The sequence below is a fragment of the Protopterus annectens genome, chromosome 13.part0 (genome assembly GCF_019279795.1).
Source record: "Protopterus annectens isolate FY-2018-M chromosome 13.part0, PAN1.0, whole genome shotgun sequence".
Classification (NCBI taxonomy): Eukaryota; Metazoa; Chordata; order Ceratodontiformes; family Protopteridae; genus Protopterus; species Protopterus annectens.
In genome coordinates, this window is record NC_056747.1 from 598447073 (window position 1) to 598470303 (window position 23231).

Here is a 23231-nt window from a genome sequence, read left to right on the forward strand (position 1 = left end):
TTTATTGAAGTACTGTTAATGCATAAAGGAACTCTGTTTCCTGAAAGATTGAATGGAGGCTAAACAGCTCAGCAACGAGCCTGAGTTATGCTATGGTAATGGAGTGCCTTTGCTGGCTGAAAAAGAAAAAGCCTTTAAAAAATTGACAGTCTTTGAGCAGCTGCTTTATCAGTAAAAATACTTCCTGCTAGACAAAAACTGTGTTATTTTAAAAAAGGTTACTTTTTGTTTCCCCTTGTTGGTCTGTTTCTATCTTTTTCACAGGAAACAAAACAGATTTTAGAGCTATAAGTCAGAAGATGGATAAAGCACTTGCAGAATCTATTGGGCATCGAACCTGTCTGACAACACAATGAGGGATTCCCAATGATCTTCAAACAACATGCCCTTGGCATTTATATGGACTGCTACTGACAGACTGGTTGAATAATATTATAACATCTATTTAAAATTGTAATGGTTTTCAAATTGTAGAAGCCCTCCATATAATTTAACACAGTTGCAAGTGTTTCATTTTATTGCATTGAGTTTAGATTTGACTTGAAATATGGTTTATATAAAAAGTAGCACATGTGGTGACATGGTAATAAATAAAGACAGAAAATTACTTTTAAGACAATGTAATTTTGCTCCATGGCTGGTATGTGGGTAATGCCATGTTTTAATGCACGCAAAAGAATTAATATAGACAACACTGTACTTGTTTAATGTAAATAGGTCAATGAGAGAATCAGTTATCATTAAATGTTTTGTCAAATATTATTTAAATAATCAGATCTTTATGTATCATACCTTCAGTTCTTAACTGCTTTCATAATGTACAGCATGAAATTGTCCATAATAATAAGGACACAATTGAACTGAACTTAATAGTACATTTCTGTGATACAAACATCTTATGGAATTTCATTATATAATAAAGAATCATGGAATTATTCCATTGAGACATTAATATTGCAGTCAGGATCAATAGGAAAAAAGACAAAGAACAGTACTCTCTTTTATGATTTTAATACCAGTTTAATACAAATTCAACCTGCCCAATCTTTCCTGAAAAAAGAATGAAAGCTCTGAGTCACTGGAAATATTCTCCATCCTTTTTGCATTTAATGGCACATGGCTCAAAGCAAAACAGTACAGTTTTCATTAAAAGCAACAGTTAATAAACCTATCATATTTAAAGGACATGATGGAATTTCAAGACAAAAAGAGCTATTTTAGGAAAATAATTTCTATGGGTTTTAAGCAAAGTTACTTACTCTTATGAATACCTTCTTATGGCCCTACTGCACAGATTTTTGCATTCAGAAACCAGTAAGAAATATTCAGTTTTTATACACTAAACCAAATATATTTTTTTACAACAAGATTAGAATCTGGATTTTATTTCTTACAAATTTCAAGTATTGTGCATGTTTTTGAATGTGAAATTACATACAAAAGTTGTAGTAAACTAAGAGAGCAACTGTACCTAAGGTTCATTAGAGTATATCTGCTCAAATGAATTATTTTGCTCTTTCTCAGAAAAATAGATGCAGTACAGTTGTAATGGCTTTTGCCAAGGATGATATGAACTTCCTGTCCTTCATTAGTTCATTCTGCAAGCATTCAATGTCTCTGCAGAGCTGCCCAAAGCTGCATTAATTTGTGTTCTTGAAAATTGCATTCCATGTCTCTCTCACAGTCTCGGTTTTATATATCATCTTGGCATATACTCCTCTGGCAAACCAGTAAAGTTTCTTTTTCTCAGAGCATCATCAACTGCTTTTATATATTTGTTGATTAAATCCTTCATCTCAGGTGTAAATGGGTCAAAGTCTTTTTTGAGGCCAGAGCGTTTGAAATTTCCATCTTTATTATTTTCAACACACAGCAGTCGGTCATCTGATACTGTGACATTTAAAAATTCCATCATGAGTTTCAGCTGCTGAAAAAGATTCCTTTTCAGGTCTTCATAATGAATAATAAGAAGGTGTTTTCCATATTTTAGCCAGTCCAGGACATGAGAGGTCCACCAAGAAGCGTAGCTGTTCACAAAATCTGGCCATTCTACAATACAAATAAATAAACTGATTAAAATGAGAAAATAATTCATCAGATTCACTTCACAAGTTTCAGTGTATGATTTCAGAATACTAATTTTAATATCTAGAAGTGACTGTAGTTTCTTATAGTCGGTTTACATGTTCATCATTTTAAAGTGTTACAATTTGACAGTATTTGTTTCTTTGTGTTAAGAAAAAAACAAATGTTTTACATCAAATCTTTTTTTATACTATCTTCATCTGGGCTTCTGCCTTTTTCTGTGGGCCCAAAACAGGTTATTCCATGAACTAAACCACAGAGAACTCTCAAATGAGTGTCACCAGGCTCTGTATATTAGAAGTATGGTTAAAAGTCAGAAAGCATTCTTAAGGGTATGCGTTAAGTCTATTGGGCAATTATGTATTTAAGTCCTTGCCTCCATATACTTGTCTGTTTAGTGAAAACAGTGCTTCAGTTGTAAATAAATGTCTATTGTGTAGGTAGTCATTTTGTTTACATTTTATACAGTAATACTTGCTTTACCAACTATCCCTGTAGTTTTCATAGTGTTTCTGTGTTTATGAAACAAAATGAAATAGAAAACATCATAGGAAAGCAGAAACCTTTTCTTTTTACTTGTTACAAACAGTTTAGTGTGAAATGCCTGCAATATTTCAGACAGAATGTGCTTATGCAGCATTAAAATGATATGTTACCTTGCTGCATTTTGATAAGTACAATTCAATCTATAACACAGAAAATTCAAAGGTCATAGACATTTCGATAAAATACATTTAATTATTCAATGATTATGTTGTACCATTATTGACTCATGACAAAATGCAAATAATGTTATATTGCGTTATTGCACAGTTGAGGCAAAGAAAAGCATTCTAACACCTTGAGCAGGTTCATAGGAGATTACTAGGGTAATGGCCCAAGAGCCATTACAAGCCTATCTAAATTTAACCTGAGTTTCCCAATTTCCAATAGTTAGGTGAACAAAGTTCAAAAGTATGAGCCAATGCTATGTAATACCGATGGCCTCTGTCCATGAGGGACATTGTCACCATCCCAAGAGTAAATTTACTATTACAAATCTATTGATCTAGGTTGTGCTTATAAAGGGTCAGGGAAGCCCTTTGCTTCACATAAATGGAAAGTTTGTTCCAGAGGAGGAGGAGTAGTCTCTGAGAGATGTATTTATCTCTCTAGCATAATTATTTCAGAAGCTAGGTTAAGGTCCCTGGAATAAATGACTCCAGTGTACTTTGATTTATGAATGTGTAACATTTCTATCAGAGCTGCATTGGAGCTGTCCTGTAGGCCACAGACTCAGATCACCCCTTAGCACTCAGTAGGAGACAAAATACAGTGACACGGCTTTTGGTCTTTCCATGCAGGACTTGTTTTTTTATACCCTGTATCTTCCTGGTGAGAAACTTCTGGGGTCACTCTAGCTGTTGCAGATGTCTTGTAAGGTACATGCAAAAGGGTACATTGTACTCGATCACTGGTCTGATGATGGCTGAGTACAGTAGAATTATAACTTCCTTTGATCCAGATGCCATTCCCCTTAATTATGAGTTGTGCCACATAGGACTTTCTCACCACTGTGGACACATGGTGTTCAAAGTTCAGATTGCTATCAACCTGACCACCCAGATCATGTACCACTGGGGCTACTCTTAGGGGGTGCTGTCTATATTGTAATTAACTGGGGTATTCACTTTATCAAAGAGAATAATTATATATTATTTTGCATTTAACATCAATTCATGGCTCTGGCACCAGTCATTGTGTGCATTAATCCTTTCTGCAGTATATCATTATCATTCTGTGATTCAATGATTGCCCCCAATTTGAAGTCATCTGCGAACTTGGTCAGCCAAAGGCTGTCTACATTTGCCTTGTCTTCAGAGAAAAAATATTGAACAGGAGAGGGCCTAGTACAAAACCATGTGGTATGCCACTGGTGACTGGCCTCTTGCTAGGGGTGAATTCACCCATTTTGACAGTATGAATCTTGTCTGTGAGCCATTTGGATACCCACTTGGTTTTATACAGGTTTATGCCTGGTTGACAGAGTTTCTCTATAATACCTGAGTGGCAAATTGTGTTAAATGCTTTAGCCAGGTCGAGGTAGGCAGTATGCATAGTCTTTCTCTCATCCATGCCCTTGGTAACCTTCTAGAAGAAGTCAACCAGAATTAGCAATCATGATCTAACCTTAATGAATCCAAACTGGGTTGGGTCCAGAGTTTGAAGATTACTTATGTCCTTGTTGATATTGTCTATGATAATTATTTTAAAAGTGTTACAGATGAGAGTTATCAGGCTTATGGGTCTATAATTCCCTGGGTTGCTTGATGATCCCCATTTGTCAAAAGTTATGACTGTTGCTGTCCTCCATTCTGCTAGAACATAGCCTGTCTGGAGGCTGTGGTTAAATGGAGATGTAAGTGAAAATGTTAGGCCATGTATTAAGTTATTAAAAGGCAACTGTAATGTTGTCAGGGTTCATTGATGCTGTGTTGTTAGCCTTAGATAGTGCAGAGATGACTTGCTCTTTTGAGATAACAGGCTGAGGAATGCTGTCATGTTTTCTTTGAGCATAGATCAGTGGGGACAGGGAGATGAAGTCTGTTTCAAATGTGTTGGCTAGCAGGTTAGTTATTTCTTCTGGTTGAGTACCATTCACAACCAGCTCTGTGCATAGCTGGGCATTTCTCTTACGATTTCAGATACAGTTAAAAATGCTTTGTGATTTTCTTTGGCTAGGGGGGCTACTCTTGCTTCATAATTTGCTTTAGAGGACTTACCCAGATCACTGATTTGATTGTTTAGACTAGTGAGGGATTTCTTCTTCTGCTGAGCCTGCTCCCACTTGGACATTAGAGTCTTTTTCCTTTTGTTGTACAGCCTGTTTATAGCAGGGGCTCACCAGGGTGGCTTGTTTTTCTGGTAAGATTGGGGTTTAATCCAGTTAGGTATTGCTGATTCTATACAACTGCTTAAGTGGCTATGTAGGGCATTGATGTACACCTCTGCATAGGATTCTGTGTTTTCTCAATTTGGGGAAGCTTTGAAATTTCTTGTAACATCACTTAGTAAGAGATAATTTGTCCTGGAGAAATTCTTTAGCATTTTTGTGCTTAATGGGGTATCTGGCCTTATATTTTTCTCAAAGGAGACCATTTTGTAGTCACATTTTACTAAGGAAGACATTACACCAGGGTTAGGGGGGGGGAGCTCCCCCATGTTAGTATGTACTATGTTCAGGATATTTGATCCCTAGTGAGTGTACCAGCTAGTTGTTCCAGAGCATTTGCACTGGCAAAGTCCAAGAACCTCTGAGCCTGCTTGTTAATAGTTCTGTATACTTCCCAGTCAATGGTAGGATAGTTAAAATCACTCATGAGTAAGGTATCGGGCTACAAGGTGAGTGACTCCAGTAGGTCCAGGTAAGCAGTATGTTTTTCTTGGTTCATGGTGGAGGGCCTATAGCTAGCAATGATGTGGTAGGGGATTTTTCCTATGGTTACTTAGACATGGAGTAGCTCAAGAGCATTGTACTGTTTGACCAGTCTTGAGGTGTACTTATCCTTTAAGAAGATGGATATACATACTTGTTTGGTTCTTTATTACTCATTTGGTGGTCTGAACCTATGGCAGAAGTTGTAGCCTGGTAGTCCTGTGGTGCTTTCCATGGCATTGAACTATGTCTCAGTGACTGCACAGAATTCAGCATTCCAAGGTGAGGAATGCTCCTAGGGGTGCACTTTCCTGTTTAGACTTCTGGCATTGAACAGCAGTACCTTGAGCTTATCAAGAGAAGATTTAGAGAGGTTGGTTACTTTGACGCTGCCTAAAAAGGCACTACAGGAGTGGCTAAAGCCTTTGCCAGTATCCAAAAGTCTAGAGGAGACAGGTGCAGACTATCTCTCTGTAAAAGCAACTTAGGTGCTTTTAGAGCAGCCGGGGGCCAGGTATGGTTTCAGTGATAGTTATTCTAGGGAAATTTTTACCTTCAGGATATTTGCATCTATACAGGACACTGTTAACTGCTGCTGCTGCTGCACACTATTTCTGTAAAAAAATATAACAGCTAAGTGAGTAATCCTGATAAATATAATGTATAAGTACAGAAAGAACACACAAACTGTCACAAGTGTGAGCACTGGTGAATGAATGAGACCTTAAAACTTTCTGACACTGAACCTTGAAGACGTAAACAAGGATGACCAACTGAACATGCATGCTTTACACTGTATTACTCTTAAAATCATGGGTACAGCTTTCAGTAAACATAGAACTGAAGATAGGTAACTGTACACCTTTCATTATTCTGTGGCAATGAGATGTCGAGGGAGATGCAAGGTCAGTGTACAGGAGATGGGGATATGCTCTGAAACACTGGCAGGCCATAGGATGGCAGCAGAAGTTATGACTGTAGCTGTGAATTCGAAGAACTTCATTAATGCCTCATTCAAAACATTGGAGTACTAACTACTCAGACTGCATAAGAGCTACAAACAAACTAAAACCATGCTGTACTCCTCTTTGGGGAGAGACAGTAAAGCATCCTCAAAAGCTAGTACTGTCTGTCTGACATATGAACTTTCCTTAGCGGCCATATGATCATAAGGCCATCAGACCTACAAAGTCGCAAAGGTTTAAAAGGCAAAGTGAAAAGAACAAAGAAAAAAACAGAACTTGGAAAGCTAGGCAGATTTAAAGTGCCATCAACAATTTTGTGTGAAGAACTTAAAAATTATAGTATTCTGGCTTAGACACCAGTGACAGATACACAGAGTGGGTGGGCGCCAAATGGATGTAGGACAGAGACAAAAAGAATTAGGAACATGACTGTTACAAGCAACATAAATTCAGTGGTAAAGGTTATGTGTCAAGGTCAGCCATAATCTTGGTTAAATTTTTGCATTTTTTAGGTATCAGAAGATAGCCATTGCCTTGCTAGTATTCAGGACACTGATGATGTTACATTTGAAATACTGTGGATATACATAGAATCTTGATCTGAGAAGTAATATGTTAAATTGCTGGAAAGATGACAGATCAATGTTACCAATTCTTATCATGAAGGAAAACATGAATATCATGGTCATGTGACAGCACTAAACTGATACACAATGAAACTTCTGGCTGGTAAGAATACTACCAGGCTCTACATGTTTAAGATGTCCTTATATTGCCTCCATGTAGAGTGCATAGATAAGGAAGTCAGTTTACTCCTGGCATTTTTTTATCTTGTGCTAACATGGTTTAAATAGTTTTATTATACTAATGTTTGGATCCATCTCAGTTTTTGTATATGCAATGGGATTTGAATAAATTCATTTTTGCATTGTATTTTTACAGTATTGCATATCAAAGATGTCACATTATTTTTGAAAAAGTCTAATTTCATTGTACTACTCTCTGGAGGATTGCAGGCTTTTAAAGAAAATGAGCTATAACCCAGTTATCCCTCAAAAATAAGCTATTGTTCAAGTGGGAATAAACTGTTCAACAAAGTGTAAATAAAAATAAAGAAATATATAAAGTTGTATAATAAACACTGTATTTACTTTGAAATAAACTGATATTGTACTATGAGAAATTAATTTGGTGACAAAGTACTAACAGACTATTGATTTCAGCTTTTAGAATTTTCAGTTTTTAATGCAAATTGGGGGATGAGTTGTACTTAATGAAAGCGGATGCAGAATGGGTTCTTAGCAAACAATGTATTCACAGTCATGAGCGCTGACATGGAAATGCATACTTCGTATTTGCAGAAAGGTAAACTAGCTGAAGAGTGAAAGAGTAGTATCTAGAGTTATACTGGCAAGTTATAGGTAGAAAGGTAGAATATAACTTTGTTTTCCATTAAGGTGCATGAACAGTTTGGTAGAAGCAGTGAATTTACTTATTTACTTCTGTCACAGCTACTGTATCCTAGTTTCATTAAGCACAAAAAATCTGCATGGTTTTGGTCAGACGATCTACATCTTAAAGGCATTTGCCAGATAAAAGTCTGTTTTGGTCTGGGCACATTATTCATTCATTAAAACTGTTGAATGTGTGATACGTATGTATTTTGTAATACTCCATCTTTTGTTTAGTATATCCTGTGATGCTGTGGTATCATTCCAGGATCGATTGCCTGAATTCTACTCATTGTTTACCCAGGTAGGTTCTAGTTTTCTGAGAGCCAAATAGGATCATTTTGGTATCTGATAATAAAAGTAATAAATATTTAGAAGACTTGTGTAACTTGGAGACTTTTGTGTAGCACTTTCTAGATGCCTTCCAATATATACCCAAAGCAGAAGAGAATATGATTCTAATAAGCTACTATTTACTTTTCCTCTTGACCATGAATTATGACTTAGAGAACTGGTGATAAAACCCCACCTTTTCATCTATATGTATCTAGCCAGAATGTAGGGGGTTCTAGCCCAGCAATGTGGGATTCTCCATGGCATAGACTGCTAAGAATGCATTCTTATGCAGTCTTGTTTATTCAAAACCATGAATACTCTGTGCCTATAAAAGAGATTCTGTCATCCATGCTTTACGGAACAGATACATATACATATGGCAGACTTGTTTGGCATTTGTGAAATAGGGATATCTGGCTTACAGTGCATACAGTTTGCTATCTAAATCACTGGGTCTTTGTCATGAAATGCATACAGCAATTATTTGATGTCCTTACCATACATCTTACATTAATGTCCCTTATACTAAAATAATAGCAATAACCAATCACAATCCCTTATACTAAAATAATAGCAATAACCAATCACAATCACACATTCTTCAGATTTGCTCTGCACATTTATTTAGGTAAGGCATCTCTCTGTACAGTCCAGTTGGCCAGCCACGAGTGCCGGACCATGGCTGTTACATTTCAATCAGCATTTGGCATAACTTCAGAATTAGCTCATTCTGACTTTGACAAAAAATTGTTGCATGAATTCAAAATGAGGTTGAAGTTAATAGAGGCATCTGTGTGTATTGGCACACAATTCAATGTTAAGCTTTTTTTCTTTAGTATCTGTCTGGTTTACTATGAATGTTAATTTTTTTAACATTATGCATCCTTAAAATATAACCTTCCCTACCCTCTAGCATATGCAAATTACTGTACACAATAAGAATAAATTACCTTGGCTTTTCCAGTTTTGTTCTGTAGCATGTCCTAAGTGTCCAGCACATTTCCTGTTGAACTCTGCTATTAGAGACTTGTATGGATCTCTAATTAATAAAATTGCAGAGTCAAATATTTCAATTTCTCTCCTTCCACTTTCATGAATTTTTACACATATAGTCCGTCCACTTTTCCAGTAATCCTTTTCTCCTTTAAAGCCTGAATAGCAAACAGACAAACATTGTTAACAGAGGTTAATTTGAAAATCGTTCTGAACTAAAATTATTTTAATGTATTTCCAATATCAGCCAGTAGGAAGACGTTATGTCTTTTTTTTCAGAGGTTATGCTGATAAATCAGATTTAAATCAAAATCTTGCTTGTCATATATCTTTAGAAATAATAACTTTTTTTTAAAGTGTTAAACTCAAGGGATGCCATAGTTTCACTGATAGTAAGTTGGCTACTGATGCTTTATTTACATCTTCATACTGTTGCAGCTTTGTATTGTATTTTATCAGCTCAAATTAAAGAACAGCAAAAGTTGTTAAATATGCAAGTAGCATGCGTTCATTTTAAATACGCCTATACACTCTAAATTCAAATTAAGGCATGCGCAGTGGAAACGACACACTGCTTACACCTGAATATAATTAACATCCCTAGCTGATCTGTGAAATCAAATGAAGATGGACCTGCATTCAAATATCTGGCAGGCAAACTTTCATAAAACTAATGATAGACAACTTTGTCACAATTAAACCTTCCTTGGATTTCCATGTACATACAATGGCTAACCTAGATTTCCATGTCATCTCACAGTGAAAGGAAAGAAAAGCAGACCAAACAAACAGGCAAGCATTGTATTTAATCACTTTAAAAAGCTGGAAAATGACTACCTGCCTAATAGTTAAGAAACCAAATAGTCTAATTCTCACATGCAAGAAAATAAATAAATAAATAACTGTGGCAAAGACTGCATCAAATTTCTCCAATACCTGCAATCACATCCTTCTGGTTCCTGTTCACTCCCTACCCATTACAGACTGTGGTTGGCTGCTTGTATATTTAATAACATGTCATTATGAAAATCCCATTCAACCGAATTTTTGCATCTGCAGCTGAAAATGAGAATTACCAGTTGACAGGAATACCCAAATGAGCAGGCATTCATACAGAGGTCTTATCCTCATAACAGTTCAATCTGACTGATGGCATGGTATAAACTAGCATACCATCCTACTACCTTTAGATCTCCTAAAGGATTATCAAAACTATTACTTCAGATATCACTATGTGTGATATTCCCTTACTTTAACATACATTTAATAACATGTAATTTTATACAAAAATATGTAAAAATCCAGAGTCTAGTCTACATGCATAATGTTAATTAATCTGCACAGGTACAAGTTCTGAAACACGTGTACAGTAAGTTTAGATATATGGAGTCACTATAGTAAATAAGGAATACTTAAATACACCAGAGACCTATGCATTGCTTACATTTTGATTGATATTGATTTATGATTAATTGATAGCTCTGATTTAGAATATACCAAATGTTCAGAAATGTTTTAAAGCTGTATTGTACTAAAACAGAACAACTGTATTCACAGATCAGTATACTTTATTAGGTATCTGTTAGTGGAGTAGGAAGCAGAGGTTAAAGTGTATTGCTCTGAATACACTGGTGTTGCTTTAGTTATGTATAATTGTTATCAGTGCATGTTATTTTATTTATTTTTACATTCTGTATTCCGTTACTGACACTATCAGGGAATACTTGCAACAGCTTATTGAGCTTTGATTTTTCCAAACAAATAATCACAGAGGTGCTTCTCTCTGTCTTGATTAGCACTAGATGTCATACACTGCATCAATGTAAATTCCCAAACTTCTTTTCTAGAACATTCTGAAACTATTTGAATCAGGTAGTATCTGCAAAACCTCAGGGAAATATGCAGTAGTAATTAACAGACACAACAGAATATGGAAGTGTATGTGCTGAAGTTACGTCAGAGCAAAGATGGAATTTTGCAACAAATACATTTCTCCTCCTGATTTCAAATTAGATTATACAATTCACTTTTCTGAATGATTTTCCCTGCTTGGTCTGACATAAAAGGCCAGTGCAAAATATCACAAGCTCTGTCTTTGCATTTGCTCATTCCCATGTGTGATGACTTTGAGCAAGCATATTGTTCTTACAACTGCAAAAGAACTATCACTGTGCTTTTCTTAAGCGATAGTTTCTGTTCAAAAATAAGCTGTTATAATCAGCAAGGTAATCTGTGATCATGTTATTCGGATGCAGTGAGATAGTGCTTGTCAATTAGATTATAACCAACAACTGATCAAAAACTAAACAGATCATAAACTAAAAACTAAATGCAAGAAATGCACAACAGTACCCTTTGTGTAGTTAACCACCCCTGCTACATATCATATTGACAACACACCCCTAAAATTGATGCAGTAGTCAGGGACTTGGGGGCACACACAGACAGTAATCTAGCCTTTGACCATTATGTGTCTACATCAGTGAGGAAATCATGCTATGCTGCTCATCTTATAAGCAAAGCTATGGCATCTTGGTCCAATGAGGTCATTGTTCCACTCTACTCAGCACTCATCAGACCTATGATTGAGTACATCTCTCCCTTTGTTATTTACCTAACCAAGCACATCCAACAATTGGAATGTCCACAGAGGTTCCTCACTAAAAGAATACAGGGTGTAAGCAACATATCCTATGCATACCATCTCAAAACCCTATCCCTCCTTGCATTATGTCTCCTACAGGCTCTTGAGGGGACATCTATACCTGACATACAAGGTATTGTCAGACCCCACCATTATGGACCACCTGCATATCCACAAAACAAGCAGCACCACAATTACCCATTCTAAAGAATTAAACCTTGCCTGTGATACAGGCGCAGCCTGTAAATGGTTCATCTCCTAGGCCCTTGCTTGTAAATGTGTCATATTCCAAGCCTATGCTTACACTTATCAAGGGTACCAGGACTTGCCAAAGAGTTGGGATTCATGGCTAAGCTGAAAAAGGGGCCAGTGGTTGTTAGTTTAGTATACACCGATGAATCTATTGTATACAGGTTTTGAGTTCTTATAGCATCTCCACGGAAACTTAGAATTGAGAAACGACTTTCAATACCTCTTTCTTTCCAGAAATTGCATGTTACTATCTGAATTGAAGTTGTACTGCCATACTTTTTATATGTGCTTTATATGATTTTAAAATATACTCTCCATTATGATTATGATCTGATTTCACTACATTTCTTTTCCCATAGAGGTAGTCATGACTTTTCCGACATCCAAAAACAATGGCTAATGTCTCATTCTTGACTGAAATGAACCACATAATTGTTAATAATCTGTGTCAAACCTTGACACACATGCAGCTAGTTTACTTCTTTACAGTAAGACTGTGTTATGACCTTTTTTTATCTATATTTACAAAGCAATAACCTGGGACATGTATTAAAATGTGAGTGCATATACTGTAGTGACCACGTATTTCAATATTTCAAAAATATCCTGTTTATGTTGGCAAAAAAGTGAATTTTATCTCTGAAAGGTTCTCTAATGGTGCTGTTACATCTAACATTTTTTTAAATAAACTTAGGTAACTATTGTTCCATGTTATGACAGGAAAATGCATTAGAGATAATTTATCATTAAGCTTTGCATATTAATGACTGATTTTTCTGTATCAGAATTTGGTTTAATGTGTTCAGTTGCCAAAATATATCCCATGTACATGAGTGAAAATACACATATTTTGTACTGACATGTTAACTTTAAGGCATTTCTGTCTCATTCTGTCAAGTCAGTTTATCTGACACTGATTATGTTTCAGTTCTGTATTTTAAGATTAAGATTATGTGAATGATATTTACAAATAATCTAAGTTTTCTAATGCATTTGCCAAATATCTGACAGACTTCTGCAGCTGAAAAAATTCCAAATGAAATCCACATAACACTAGATCTGCTAAGAGATGTACTTAAAGTACACAAACTGGAACAAAATTCATCTAAAGTAGTTTGCCACAATCCTTCGTTAACATCAATTGAAATAAAAAGAAATGTTTTGCATTAATCTACTATGGAGTAGATTTCCTTTAGACAGACTTATTTTAAGTGTGGAGGATCTACAGATATCGTTAACTTTGGCTTATGTGACTATTCCCATCATGTTACTCAGTCATTCACTCATTTGAGTTTATTTTACTTGAAAACCACACATCAAAGGTCTTGCTCATTTCTTTTTCTGAGAGCAACAGCTTCTCTTTTTGGATCAGGAGGAATTATTAATATGATGTTAATCTTTCAACTTTCAAACATTTTTTTTTGGCAGTGACATCCTTAATAACATATTTCTGGTATCTAGTACCTTAAAGTTTTTTACTTGCAATGAAATGCTAATAATGTAAACCGTTTTCTGCTTCTGATGCATTACCATGATTATCAAACAAAATCATTTTTAAATTAAAATCAAGAATTTTGGCATCAGAAACATTCATTGACTGATTTTCTACTGTAAAACTGAACTGATACATAAACATCCACGTCAGATGCCTTTGTTAAAAGTTTTTTTTTTCATTTTTAAATAAGTTTTACAGAAGCAAAACACAGGAGTGCAAACCGGCAGAATAAAACAATCCACATCAATGAATCTCCTTAATCGACACTGAGCACAAAACAGGCAGTTTTCACTTCACCATCAACAAAATCAGTCTTCACCTCGTAGATAAAAAACGTTTCTGTTTATTAAACAAATGAGCAGATATGGCTAGCGCTTTCACCCCACTGGGCTTCTTCAAGCCAAAATACCAAATTATTTGAAATACCCAATATATACTCTTTAAGAAATGACATCATATCCTGCAAACTAATTAATCAATGAGCAATTAAATAACATGTGACTAAGAACATGACATTCTTCCTAGTGACGAAAAATAGTAAAAATATCACTCATTTAAATCCTATTATATAACACGTTAAAACCATCGCTCAGTGTTTTATATTAAAAGCAATATTGCGTTCAAAAAAATGTAAACGCATAAAAACATCAAGCCAAATATGTGTATAAAAACATATAGATATGCAAGTCATTACATTACACCCTGAGTCTCCTGTCTTTTAGGCAGCATTTGTTGACATTTTATTTAAATAAGTTTTATTGACAGAATTTCTGAAAAATACAATTATTAACAAAAAAAGCTAGACATATTTTATGATGGAATAGATAAAAATAACAACATTGTTATAAAAGATAAAAAAAGACAATTAACTATGTACACAGGTGTTTATATTATTATATTTATTTATGTATATATTATACATATTATTATATTTATTTAATTATAGACAGATAAATTAAATTAAAACAGGTGAATAAAACTTGTTAATACCTTTCAGTTATTAATTTTTTAATAGTTCAGTTATGTTCATCCACTGATTATATACCACTGTATTCCTAGGAGATCTAACTTTGATTGTCATTGATTCTAGTTTGGATACTTCCAACAGAAGAACTTTAAAATTTTGAATAGAGGGGATTCATGATGATTTCCAATTTTTTGTAACTTCTTTCCTGGCTATGGACAGTACAGACCAAATAAGTGTATATTTACTTAGTTTAACACAAGGGGGGGATTGGGGAATTAATTAAAACTAAAGATTTAGTAAGTACAAAGCTATCAGTAAATATTGCTTGCAGAAAAGTATTAATATCTTCCCAGATTTTTTTTCATATGTAAACAATCATAGAAGATATGGGCCCAATCTGCATTCTGTACCTTCTACATCTCCAACGAAGAATATTTTCTTTATACATCTTATTTATATTATGTGGCATAATGAAAGATCTACTCAAAAATCTCCAGGTAAATATTCTCCATTAAAGTGATGAAGTAGTTTTACCTGCTGAGTGAAGAAATTTGAATTTATCTTCCTCTGCAGGATTACGTTTATTAATGTCAGAAAAATATTTCCAATAATTATCTGGGAATATATCTAGATCTGTTTTAATAGATTTATATATATTTGACAAACTGTTTTTAATTAAGCTATTTTGTTAAGTAAAGCGATCAAGTACTGTATAAATTTGGGAATTAAATTTTTAACTGAAGAATGCATTAATTCAAATGTATTTTTAATATAATTTCTAGCTTCTTGTAGTTCAAGCCATAAAGACGAATCAAGATCATTTTCTTCCAACAAAGTATTAATTGATTGCAATTCATTATTTTTTAACATTTGATGCCAATAAATCAACTGTTTCTGGTCCAATATTGACATTTTATGAAAATTAGTAGAGAAGATAATCCCCTATGTATATGCAATAGGGAAAATAAGGAATAACCAACTTTCATATGATTGAAACCTAAGAATAAAGTTTTTACAAGATTTTAAAATAATGTTAATATAGTTTGAAATAAAATTTTGTGTGGGACTAAGAGAAAAATATTCCTTCAGAATCCATATAAAAGAGTTATTCACTAGATTTAGTTTAAAGAGATTATTATTATTATTATTTACATTTTGTGATGAAGAAAGACTACAATATTTCCATTTTGCTGAGTAATTACTATCTATGAGGTATAAAATAGTTTTAATAACTGAGGAAATTGAATACAGTTCCAAATTTGGCAATGCAATACCGCCATTCTTCCAGCTGTACATATATGTTAAAGAGATCCTAAGTTTAATTGGGAACCAAATACATTTTTTAATCATAGTGTTACATTTTTTAATTATTGTATAAGGTAGAGGAATAGAAATAGATTGTACTATGTATAAGATTTTTGGTAGCAGTATCATTTTATAATTGATAATATCTCCTCTATTGAGAATTTTATTTTAGACCATTTCTGTATTAGTTTGTCTATTTCTGTTAAACTATTATTGAAGTTCAATTTTTGAATTTCTTTTATATTTTTGGCAATGATTATACCTAAATACTTTATTTGCTGGGATCGTGGCATGTATTTTTCAAATTCATTTTGAATATTGTATTTATTTGGGCCAGTTAACAATATTTGTGTTTTGTTGTGGTTAAATTTTAAACCTCAGTTTTTTTGGAAATAATCTATATCGTTAAATAATTATTGAATTGTTGGATTTTTACCCCCCAGAGTAACATAATATCATGTGAAAACATTTGAATCTTTGAAGAATTATTAAAACTCATTTCAAAACCTTTAATATTACTATTTTCTTTAGTTATGGAGCCTTGGGCAAATTTGATTAAAGTAAATAATAGAGGGGATACAGGAAAGCCTCGTTTAGTGCCTTTAGTAATAGGTATGGACTGAGATATATTAGAACCAATTTTAATAAAAGCAAGAGAGCCTGAATATAACTGGGTGATAAGTTTTATAAAATTATTTGAAAACCTACTTTCCTGTAGAAGAATGAAAAGATAATCCCAATTGACTGTGTCAAAGGCACAATTTATATCTAAACTTACTACAGTTAGGTTATTTTTTAGGTATTTAGTTGATTCTATTAAGGTTATTATTCTTTTAATGTTATCATAAGCTGTTTTATTTATTATGAAACCTATTTGGTTTTCACCCTCTAGGTTGGGAAGAACATTTTTAAGCCTCTTTGCATATATGGACATGAACATTTTATATTCCGTGTTTAATAATGATATAGGTCTATATGAACTACATTTTGCAAGGTCTTTATCAGATTTTAAAATGGGAGAAATACATGTATTTCCATGACAGAGGGATAGTATTATTAATTTCTATGGTATTAAAAACTGAATGTAACAATGTAATAGCTTCATTCGGTAGAATTTTGTAGATTTCTGGAATAATACCATTGTTACCAGGTGCTTAAGTTTGTTTGAGTGTATTAATTTGTTCTTGGATGTTTTTGAATGTAATTTGTCTATCCAATAATAAAGTTTGTTCTTCTGTTAATCTTTTTTTAGAATGTTTATTAATAAAAGCTTGAATATCTATCTTTGGGTTTACTGGAGCAGAAGACTGATTAAGTTTAAGAAAATATTCTCTAAATTCAATTAATATGTTATTTATGTCAGATACCTTTTTCTTTCCTTTGAGGTGAATATATTTCTTTAATGTGATTAAATTTAGCTAACAAAGTTAAAAGATTAAACAAAATACTAAACGATCTGGGGTTAATTGAGAAGTTAACTTACATTTTTTTTAAATTAATCATAGTTTTATGATTTAAAATCAGAACATATTTCTTATTTAATGATTTTAATTCATCTAGTTTGGATTTTTCATGTTGATTTTTTGAAAACTCAAGGTTCAAAATGTCACGTTTAGCTTGTATCTCTTTTAAATCTTTATTCCACAAAAGTCTTTTTTTTTTACCATTCTGTTATTCTACCATATAGGTATGCCTTCATTGCATCCCAGATGAAAATGTCAGGTGTATTAGTGTTGGAATTAAGTTCTAAGAAACCATGTACGTATTCTAGTATGAAGGTGTTAAAATCTTTTAACTTAGTTATGTATGCTGTTATCCATTTTATCTGGACATTGGTACATGCAGATATATATATATATATATATATATATATATATATATATATATATATATATACAGATAGATATATACATATATCAAAGGTTAATGAATTGTGATCTGAAAAGGGACATGTAATAACTTTTACATTACTTAAAGAATCTGTTAAACTGTTAGAAATAAAAATGTTTATCTATTCTGGAGAATGCATTGTGTCTGTGTGAAAAGAATGTACAGAATAAAAATTTAGGGTCATCATAACTATTAATATCCTTCAATAAAAAATAATTATTTTAGTAGTCTGGCTGAGCTCGAAATTCTTTTCTTACCATTAGAAGTAGAGTCTGAGCTATCAAAAACACAGTTAAAATCACCAGCTAATATAACATTGCCCTTAGAAAATTGAGTAATATGTTCTATATGTTGTGCTGAGCTCTGTCCAATGCCATGAATCCAGTACCTATTAATTAGAGTAAAAATTAGGTTATTAAATTCTATGACAGTAGAGAATGCCATACCCTTATCTTTGTATGAGTCTAATATTTTAGGTAGTAGCAAATTATTATTCCAAAGTATTGCAACACCTCTTTTTTTTTGAGTGTGCTCAGAACTAGTGAGTATTGAAAGTGATTTAGATTCTAATTTGGAAACATCACCCTCAATCAAACGAGTTTCTTGCAAAAATACTAATTGTGAGTTATTTAACTAAAGATACTTGTTTAGAGATCTTCTCTTATTGAGATTATTCAAACCATTTATGTTAAGGGAAATACAATGTAAAGCTACCATGTTCTATGTATATTGGGGTGTAACAGATACTGATTAAAACTTTTAATGAACTTTAATCTGTTAGATAAAATTAAAAACATGTAGAGAATACAGCAATATATAGAGTGTGAAACATGATTTTAATTTTAAATTTTTTATTTATATGAATAATATTCTACTACACTTGACTTAGTGATCATCAAAAATAATATTAACAAAAAATAATTACAGAATCTTCTAACATTAAAACCTTCTCAAACCCACCTGGAGTTATAGACTCCTAATTTTAGTGACATTAATCACCCAAATTAACAAACCAACTAGCAGCATATTTCTATCAAGTTCCACCAAAGTATGATTTATTTTATAATTAAAAAAACTTGGCTTGTAAATAATGTCTGTATTATGTAAAAGAAGTACTCAACATATATTCTTTGAAACTCTAGAGTTATAACAATTGTAAATACAAAAAGCCTACACTACTTTAAAAGTCACTGTAGCCAACTCTCTACAAAAATGCTTCACTTGACAGACAAAAATGTATATCATGGTTATTATCAAGCATGTAAAAAAGTAACTGTATAAAAATGTGTAACTAGATTTACCTTAAGTTAACTTTTTATAACTCATATTATATTTAACCATTCTTTAATGAAGAATAATGCAATTTTATAATGGATATAATATGTATAGCTCAGCTAGAATTCAATCTAAAGTGAATGTATTAGTCTAAAATTTAACAAATAAATAGCACTTCACAAACCATCGACTAGAGCTATACCCACATTTAAATCTACAGCAGAGAAACAACAAGACTCTTAGGAGATCTAACATAAGTTATTAAGATACAATGACTAGAGTAACATTATGCAATAGCTTTTTAATGTTGCATATGTAAAATGTAACCAGCATAACTTATGAACTATAAGCATATTACAAAAGTTGCAACAAACTAAATATTCCCACTAGCCATTAAAGCATGACATGATATAAATATAAATCAGGAGAACATAAAAGGAGGGTGGCCTAATGGTTAAGGTGTTTGCCTTACAAACAGAAGGTGCTGGGTTTGAGTCTCACAAGGGATAATTTGCTAGGTTTAAAATGGCTTGCAAGGGCAATTAGCTTAGTACTAATCTATGAACCTATGAACATATATAAGTACAATTGCTTTAAAGTAACTTGATATTAAACATTGGATGGAATGTATCCTTTCTTCAAAACATGTCTCTAATAATGTGTAAGCATTTTTAAATAGTCTACTATATAGGTGTTATACAACTGCAAGTTCCATGATTTAGTACATACATAAACATTTTATTATAAAGATGAACATTACTGTATTTGCTTTACTTTAAAACAGCCCCTCTCAACCCACCCAACAAAATAGTAACTCAGCTACTTCCGGAATGGATATAAAGTGAATCTTTCAAGCATCAAGTCCTAATAAGAGGATTTGCAAAGATTTTACCGAAGGTGAAATCAGTGTACATCTTGCTATTTAGTTCAAATTTGAGAGGAATACAGATACTGCCATCCAAAAGTGCCCTTCGAGCTGGAGATGACGTCATGCTTCTCAGTGAGATAGTTCAAAGGTGCATAAGCCTGTTTCACCAAGGCATAATTAATTCAAACAACTTCAAGAATTTCAGCAGGAAGCTGTAGACTGAGGAGACAACATCTGAGGGCTTCTACTGTCTCAAGAGTCTCTTGAGACACTCCAGAGACACTCTGAAGCTTTTTTCTTTAAGATAAAGTATTAAGGGAAAAGAAAAAAAAAAGGGAAACTCTTTTGGGAACTACCATGTCTCTAGGTCTATTACAAACCCAAAACCACCACCAAACAGGGCTAAACCAATGTAAAGCAGCATCATACAGCAACATCCAAAAAAAAAAGTCATTAGCCCCAAACCAATGACAACATCATAAAACAATAAAAGAATACACTTCTTAACAGTACAGATGAGCATTCACACTCAATTTCCTTAACTAAGGCAGGCAATCAAGCAAAAAACATGTCAGTTAATTAACAGAGAAAATCAGTAACAGTATAACTATCATACAATTCCACAGTCATTACGAGAAACATAAGTAGAACTATAAACAAAGAAGCATATACACTATGGTGAAGAGAATTCAAAACCATTGGTATATGCACTAGTATAATGAAACAAAGAGAAAAGCAGCAGAAGGAACATTTAGTATACAGCTATTAGTATCAGTGAGGGAAAACAAAATTAAACTAGTGCATTCACTGCAATCAAAAGCATATGTAAACTAGAGACAATAATCCGATTTTTCTTTTTAATAAATAGAATATATTATAAAGTAAGTTTATAAAGGATCTAGTCTATATGAATTTTTAGAAATAACTAAGGCTAAAATAACTAAATATTGTTAATGTTATAGAATAATACAAGAAACTAATAACTATTATAACCAATAGAATCACAAGCTAAAACCATAATACAATAAAGAATATAACAACACTCACCTGCTGAACCATTTTCATTATCCTTGACTACTGGGTCATGAGAAAAATCATTTGGGTGAGAAAAAATAAAGGAATATAAATTTCTTGCTTTAGGAAGTTATTTTTTAAGCTTCTTCTTATGCTCTACTGTTTTCCAAGTGCCATTTTCAGCTAATCTTTTTAGACTTTAATTATCCCAGTCCATTTCAGCAATTTTTTCCAGAATCTTGTTAGACTTTATATATTTGATAGCTGTATCTTTTTCCTCAAACATCTTCGGGCCATCTTGAAGGAAGATTTTCCACCTTGCAGGGAAAAGCAGGTGAGACTTTATTTCTGCTTTTTTATGTTAGTTTAAGTTAGAGTAATCATTATCAAAATGTATGATGTTATCTCTGTATTTAATTGGTGACTTAGATCAAGCAGTTTTCTTTATCATGAGTTGACTGATTTTGTGGAATTACTTTTGCTATTTTTGGATGTAGATAATGACCTGTGGGCTCTATCTATACCAAAAAAAGTGCCTCAGGTAGCTGTAGCATTTCAGGAATCCATTAAGTTAAAAATTTCTCCATGTTATTTTCTGCTACATTGTCTGGTAGCCCAAAGATTCTGATGTTATTTCTTCGAGGTCTATTTTCCAGATCATCTGTTTTTGTTTGGAGCAGGGTATTTTGCTTTAGAAGAAATTCTAAGTTATGTTAATTTTGTTGTATTCTACTGTCCATGTCATTTAGAGATGTTTCAATACCAGCAAATTGCTTCTTCTGCTGTTTATGGTCTTGATGTAAAGTCTCCATTTATTAAGAAGTATTTTCTTTAAAAGCATCAATCTTCATATCCATTTTGTCAGTTTTTGTTCATAGCTCCTGTATGGTGGTTAAAAGAGTTTGAAACTCTTTTTTTATTGCTGAGTCCTCATGAGAGGATTTAGTGAAGCTCATGTTGGTATCAAATGCCAGAAACTTGTCTCTTAATTTTTGACAGGAAAAATTATAAAAACTTAAAAAATATTATAATATTAACTAACTAGACTATTGAAAGAAATCAAATATGCAAACATATATATTTTAGTTAGTTAAAATAAAACATTCCTGTCATAAAAGATATGATAAGGCAGAGCTGAAAGAAAGTGCTGCTACTCAAGGCTCATCCTTGTCCATGCACCCCCTGAAAACTTTTTTCAACTGCGTAAACATGCAGTCTTCCTTAGCTTCACTGCTCTGATTTGTTATACTGTTGCCATGACAGCATTTTGTCATTAAACCGTTATTCTGAATCTGCACAGCATAGATTATTTTAATCACATTTATAGCCTTACAAGTAATAGGCCCTAATGTTTTGGTTACTTCAACTTAGCTTGTAGTGACACAGCCTGAAACAACTGCCTGCACTACCTAGGTTTTACACATATTCTAGCCCAGCTTGGCCCAAAGTACATGACCACAGTCAATTAGTTCTTTGATTTCAGTCTATCATCTGAATATATATTCTGACTGGATATTGAATTCACCCCCGGTATTAACCATAATACCACACACATGACTTTTTCTATCCAACATTTATCTTTCCTATTGGTGGCACTCTAATCATCATTTCTGTAGGATTCTGTAGGTTTTACTAGCTGTACCATCATTTTTGCAGTATATTCACTCTATACATGTCTGCAGTACCAAAAACAAAAAAGAAAAAAAAACATATTGGCTTTGTTTGGCCCATTTCTGACAAAAGCATTTGCATTTTACAGTAGCACTTTTTGTTGTTCTTTATAGACTCTTGTCAAATATCTCCAAACTCCACAAAGTGTAAATATCTACTGAATTGCATTTTCACATTTATTTTTTCTTACTCAGGCAATTTTAAGCTTCAGTTTGCTCTTTTTTCAGTCACAACCCTCATTCTTTACATACATAACTGTTTAGACATGTTTTATTGAATAATGAACAGTTCACTTATGCAAAACACATCAATAAAGTTTGTAGAGTCAGATCCCCTATTCTTGACAGCCTGCCTCTGACCTGGTCTTTTCTAATTTTGTACACAATTCTGACTCTGGTTACAGAATCACTTACGTTACCAAACTCAATGTTTTGTACTCTATGATTAATGATAATCAAATATATATCTGCTGATGACTGGATCCATTCGTTGTAGTAAGGAAAACATGCATCATATATGCTAAATTCTTCTTTTGTTCACTGTATGCTCTATTTTTTTTTTATATATAAAATTGTGTCCTCTCTTTCTCTGTCAAGTTGAAATAG

General features: G+C 33.1%; 1 protein-coding gene across 2 annotated transcripts in view; it reads right to left on the bottom strand.

The window, feature by feature from the left end:
- Window positions 1–995: 995 nt before the first annotated feature.
- WSCD1 (WSC domain containing 1) overlaps window positions 996–23231 on the bottom strand; it is a 568343-nt gene continuing 546107 nt past the window's right edge. For both annotated transcript variants that reach the window (XM_044054265.1, XM_044054266.1), the window contains exons 8-9: window positions 9203–9403; window positions 996–2049 (exon numbers count right to left, since the gene is read on the bottom strand). In XM_044054265.1, coding sequence (XP_043910200.1) covers window positions 1700–2049; window positions 9203–9403 — 551 coding nt within the window. In that variant the 3' untranslated portion in view covers window positions 996–1699. The remainder of the gene's footprint in view (window positions 2050–9202; window positions 9404–23231) is intronic.